The sequence below is a fragment of the Cynocephalus volans genome, chromosome X (assembly GCF_027409185.1).
Source record: "Cynocephalus volans isolate mCynVol1 chromosome X, mCynVol1.pri, whole genome shotgun sequence".
Taxonomy (NCBI): Eukaryota; Metazoa; Chordata; class Mammalia; order Dermoptera; family Cynocephalidae; genus Cynocephalus; species Cynocephalus volans.
Window position 1 is genome coordinate 74,886,663 of NC_084478.1, and position 5,047 is coordinate 74,891,709.

The window sequence follows — 5,047 nt, forward strand, 5'->3', positions numbered from 1 at the left end:
ATTCCCATTTCCCATCAGCTCTCTGAGTCAGGTGAGACAGGAACAGCCCCTCATTCATCCCCCCAAAATCTGGAATGTTGGATGTATGTTCTGCTATTCTCCTCTCTCAAAGGACAGCTGTGTGTTAGACTTTTCCTTTCAATTGGGAGATGTGACAATGTGAAGAAGTGTATTATGTGGATGAGATTTAAACACAGTTTTATACCTATTTCAGTGCAGCTGTTCTTGGCTTTGAGCTTGCCTGGGGTACTGCAACTTCTTAACTGGTTTCTTATGTTCTCATAAAGGCTTTTTGGACCATATATTCTTGTTTAATTGGCATTTCTGTGGTAGATCGATGTCTGTGGCTTCCTATTCTGCCATTTTGCTGATGTCCATCTTAACCATTTCTAAGTGTACAGTTCAGTAGTGTTAAGTAATTCACATTGTTGTGCAGTCTCCAGAACTCTTTTCATCTTGCAAAACTGAAATTTTGTACCCATTAAACAAAAACTCCCCATTTCTCCCTCTCTCCCCACCCCAGCCCCTGGCCACCACCATTCTACTCTGTCTCTATAAATTTGACTACTTTGGGTACTTCATATAAATAGAATCATACAATATTTGTCTTTTGTGATGGGCTTATTTCACTCAGGATAAGTGTCCTCAGGTTTATCTATGTTGCAGTGTCAGTTTTTTTTTTCCTTTTGAAGACTGAATAATATGCCACTGTATGTATATATCACAATTATTTTTGTTCATTTTTCCAATAATGGAAGCTTGAGTTGCTTCCATTTTGGGGCTGTTGTGAATAATGAACTAGAACTTGGATGTACAAATATATCTTACATACTGTATTTTCAACTCTTTTGAGTATATACCCAGAAGTATGGTAGTTTTATTTTTAGTTTTTTGAGGAAACTTTATACTGTTTTTCATACTGGCTGCACATTTTATGTTCCTCGCAATAATGCACAAGAGTTCCAATTATTAAAAAATTCTTAGAGCTAGTTAATAATTTCAGTAATGTTGCAGGATACATAATCAATGCCCACAAATTAGTCACATTTATATTCTCCATTAATGAACTAAAAGAAAGAGAAATCAAGAAAGTAAGCCCATTTACAATAGTCACCAATAAAATGAAATAAAATAAAATAAAATACCTAAGAATCAATTTAACCAAGGAGGTGAAAGATCTCTGCAATAAGAACTACAAATCACTAGTGAAAGAAATTAAAGAAGACACAAAAAGATGGAAAGACATTCCGTGCTCTTGGATTGGAAGAATTAGCATTGTTAAAATGTCCATTCTACCCAAAGCAATCTACAGGCTCAGTGCAATCCCCATCAAAATACCTATGACATTCTTCACAGAAATAGAAAAACAATCCTAACATCCATATGAAACAAAAGACCCTGAATAGCCAAAGCAATCCTGAACAATAAATAAATAAATAAATAGATAGATAGATAGATAAATAAGTAAATAAAGCTGGAGGCATACACTCTCTGACTTCAAATTATACCACTAAGCTATAGTATCCAAAACAGCATGGTACTGGCATAAAAATAAACACTCAGACCAGTGGAACAGAATAGAGAACCCAGAAATCAACCCACAGACTTACAGCCAATTGATATTTGACAAAGGCAACAAAAACATACATTGGGGAAATGATTGCCTCTTCAATAAGTGGTGCTTGGAAAATTGGATATCCGTATGCAGAAGAATGAAACTAGAACTGCACCTCCCAGCATATACCAAAATCAGCTCAAAATGGATTAAAGACTTAAGTGTGAGATCTGAAAATTTAACACTGCTAAGGGAGAATATAGGGGAAACACTTCAGGAACTAGGGTTGGGCAAAGACTTTATGTTTTTTTTTTTTTTTTTTTTAAAAATAAGACATGTTTATTATGCTAAAGAACAGATTATTCATTTTCCCAAAGCACTAAAATAGCACATGGCATAGTAATTTAGCACACAATATAAACTGATATATACAATCAATAATCCCCCAAAACGGCTATTTTAAGTCTCACTTTGGGAGTCCTTAAAAACTTACTCTTAAATGACCTTTATCTTTATTAAAGTTATCAACAAACAATAAAAAGGAGTTACCTCCGAAAAATCTTGGTGTAAAAGAAACAATTCCTAGACCTGGGAGATTTTATAAGGGAAATACTTGAATTGCTTCTTTGTAACTGAGCTACCTCAAATAGTCTCAAGTTCGTTTTTATTTAAGGTAACACTACTAGTGTTCCTAGTTTGAGAAAGGATTATTCTAAAGGTAAGTTTAATATTGCAACTTTCACCATAGGGCCTCCATCTAAATCACATCTCAAGTGGAAGGAAAGGGGTGTGAGAAAACAAATTTTGCTGCACACCAAAATTATTCTACAAAATGCAGAAATGGCAACAGTTCTCCGTAAACTCAGCAAGGCTTCATAAAAGTACAGCAGGGTTGACTTTACAAATATTCACTTCCATTAGGTGATCAGAGACAAGCTGAAGAGACAGACAGTATCTGGGACAGTAGCCCTTTAAAATGGGTATTGAACTTCATGTTAAATCGTTACATTCTAATTGGATATTTATACAGGATATATCAGTATTCTCCTAAAAAGGTTTCCCAATTCTGAATGTCTTTCAAGCACAATTTAAAACATGCTCAAAAATTTCCTTCCACATCAACCAGTTTTTTCTGAGTTTAAACTCAACTTAAATTTGTCTGGTCATACAAACCAAAGCAGAGACTTAGCAGCTGCATTGGAAATTGGGACTTGCATCTAGATTTAATGTGAAAGAAATTATTCTAAGATAATTTTAAAAATTAATCTATTTTTATTATTCTGCTTGTACCTTAACTATGGCATAACAGATTTGCTAATTTAAAAGGTCATAGAACCAGTAACCCCAGTTTTATCTACAGACCATTTGAGGTACTTTTTATACTTGAAAGCATTTTCTTGTATTCTGTTCTTTGCTCTGAAAACATGGGCTTTAACCAGTCAAGGGAAACACATTTGGTCTCATCATTCAGGAGTACTTCAGGATGTGTGTGCAGCATTGTAAACAGGACAGAATGCAGGCAAGACAGTTCCAACTCAGAGCCTCGCCCCTCAAGAAAAGGACTTAGTGGTCCATCCTTTAAAATCCCCATTTCCAACAGTTTCTGGTGATATGGCAGTCCTAACACCCAAGGTTCTCCTTCAGGGCGCTGTCCTCTGTGGCTGTCTGAGGCCTTGGGCCCTCTTCCCAGACAGTCCCTCTTTAGAGCTTCCCCGACACTGAAGGGCACCCCAGCAAAATGCTCTTCTGCAGGAGCAGAGAACAGACCCACAGCTTTGCTCAGAGTGGCTGCTGAAGCTGAATTTCTTCTTATTGATTCTTTCAAATATGGGCGCACTTTGCTGCCATTGTGAAGCAAGAGGTCAGCCTCATTCAGATCATCTTTCGTTTCCAATGATAGCACCTCATTGTGTGAATCTCCATTTACATCATTCACAGGCTTATTCATCCAGGAAGGTTTATCAGCTGAACAAGGGCTCCCCTTCTGTGTTCTTTTCTTAAGGCTACAGGATAATGTGTCCAAGTCTTCTCCTCTGCCATCCTTCACTTTTGCCAGGCAGGTGCCAAGAGCCCCTCTCCCTTCCCTCATGCTTTGTGTCTTTGATGTAAGGAGCCTGAGGTCACACCTTTGCCAGTCAGGGGAGGACCTTCAATGGATCTCAATATGAACCTGCAAGCGCACGTTCAGCATCATGGAAGCCACGATGTAGAGGTAGGGGAAGTTGATGCGCAGCCTCCAGGCTAGGTCGGAGAAGATGAGCAGCGTGCGGGTCAGCCCCTTGCAGAAGACCCCATAGGAGCGGGCGGCAGCCGAGCGCGAGAGCTGGACAGCCAGGCCCGACAGAGCCGCCGCCATATAGAGACCGGCGCTCTCACTGCCCGCCCGCCCGCCCTCTCCGCCCCGCGTCGCCCCGGGCCTCCGCTCTGGCCTCTGGCCAGCGCTCGGCGCGCTCAGGGAGCGAGGGAGGTGGCGGCGAGGCCGGCGGGCGGGCGGGCCTCGGGGGAGCAGAGTCCTCGCGTCAAGCTCGAGCTAGCGCCTCTGCCAGCCGCCGCCTGGTCCCAGCCCGGCCGCGCGGCCTCGGGCAAAGACTTTATGAACAAGAGCCCAAATGCATAAGCAACAAAAGAAAGAATAAATAAATGGGATTATATAAAACTAAAAAGATTCTGCACAACAAAGGAAGTGATCAACAGAGTGAAATGACAACATACAGAGTGGGAGAAAATATTTGCCAACTATACATCTGACAAGGGATTAGCATCCTGAATATACAGGGAACTCAAGCTACTACACATTTAAAAAATAAATAAATAACCCAATTAAAAAATGGGCAAAGAGCTGAATAGACATTTTTGTAAGGAAGACTTAGAAATAGCCAATAGACACTTAAGGAAATGTTCAACATCACTAATCCTCAGAGAAAAGCAAATTAAAACCACATTGAGATATCACCTCACCCCAGTTAGACTGGCTATAATCAGAAAGACAGAGAATAACAAATGCTATCGAGGATGTGGAGAGAGGAGACCACTCCTACACTGTTGGTGGGACTGTAAATTAGTGCAACCACTATGGAAAACAGTATAGAGTTTTCTCAAACAACTCCACGTAAATCTACCATACAATCCAGCAATCCCACTTCTGGGTATATACCCAAAGGAATGGAAATAATCATGTCAAAGGGATTCCTGCATTCCCATGTTTATTGCAGCTGTATTTATAATAGCCAAGATATGGAACCAACCTAAATGTCCATTAATGGATGACTGGATGAGGAAAACGTATATATACACTGTGGATAATGAAAGGTATATATACACCATGGAATGCTACTCTGCCATAAAAAAGAATGAAATTCTGCCATTTGCAACAACATGGATGAGCTTGGAGAAAATTATGTTGAGTGAAATATACCAGGCACAGAGGGAAAAATACTGCATGTCTTCAGTCATTAGTGGGAGCTAAGAGAGAAAGAAGGAAAGAACCCACAG

At 39.9% G+C, this 5,047-nt stretch overlaps 2 protein-coding genes across 2 annotated transcripts; both read right to left on the bottom strand.

The window, feature by feature from the left end:
* Positions 1–2,790: 2,790 nt before the first annotated feature.
* LOC134367491 (protein FAM220A-like) lies at positions 2,791–3,741 on the bottom strand. The gene has a single exon (XM_063084238.1). It carries the CDS (start codon positions 3,642–3,644, stop codon positions 2,910–2,912), a length of 735 nt encoding a protein of 244 aa, XP_062940308.1. The 5' UTR covers positions 3,645–3,741; the 3' UTR covers positions 2,791–2,909.
* Positions 3,635–3,911, bottom strand: LOC134367492 (small integral membrane protein 10-like protein 2A). The gene has a single exon (XM_063084239.1). It carries the CDS (start codon positions 3,909–3,911, stop codon positions 3,705–3,707), a length of 207 nt encoding a protein of 68 aa, XP_062940309.1. The 3' UTR covers positions 3,635–3,704.
* Between the last annotated feature and the right edge of the window lie 1,136 nt (positions 3,912–5,047).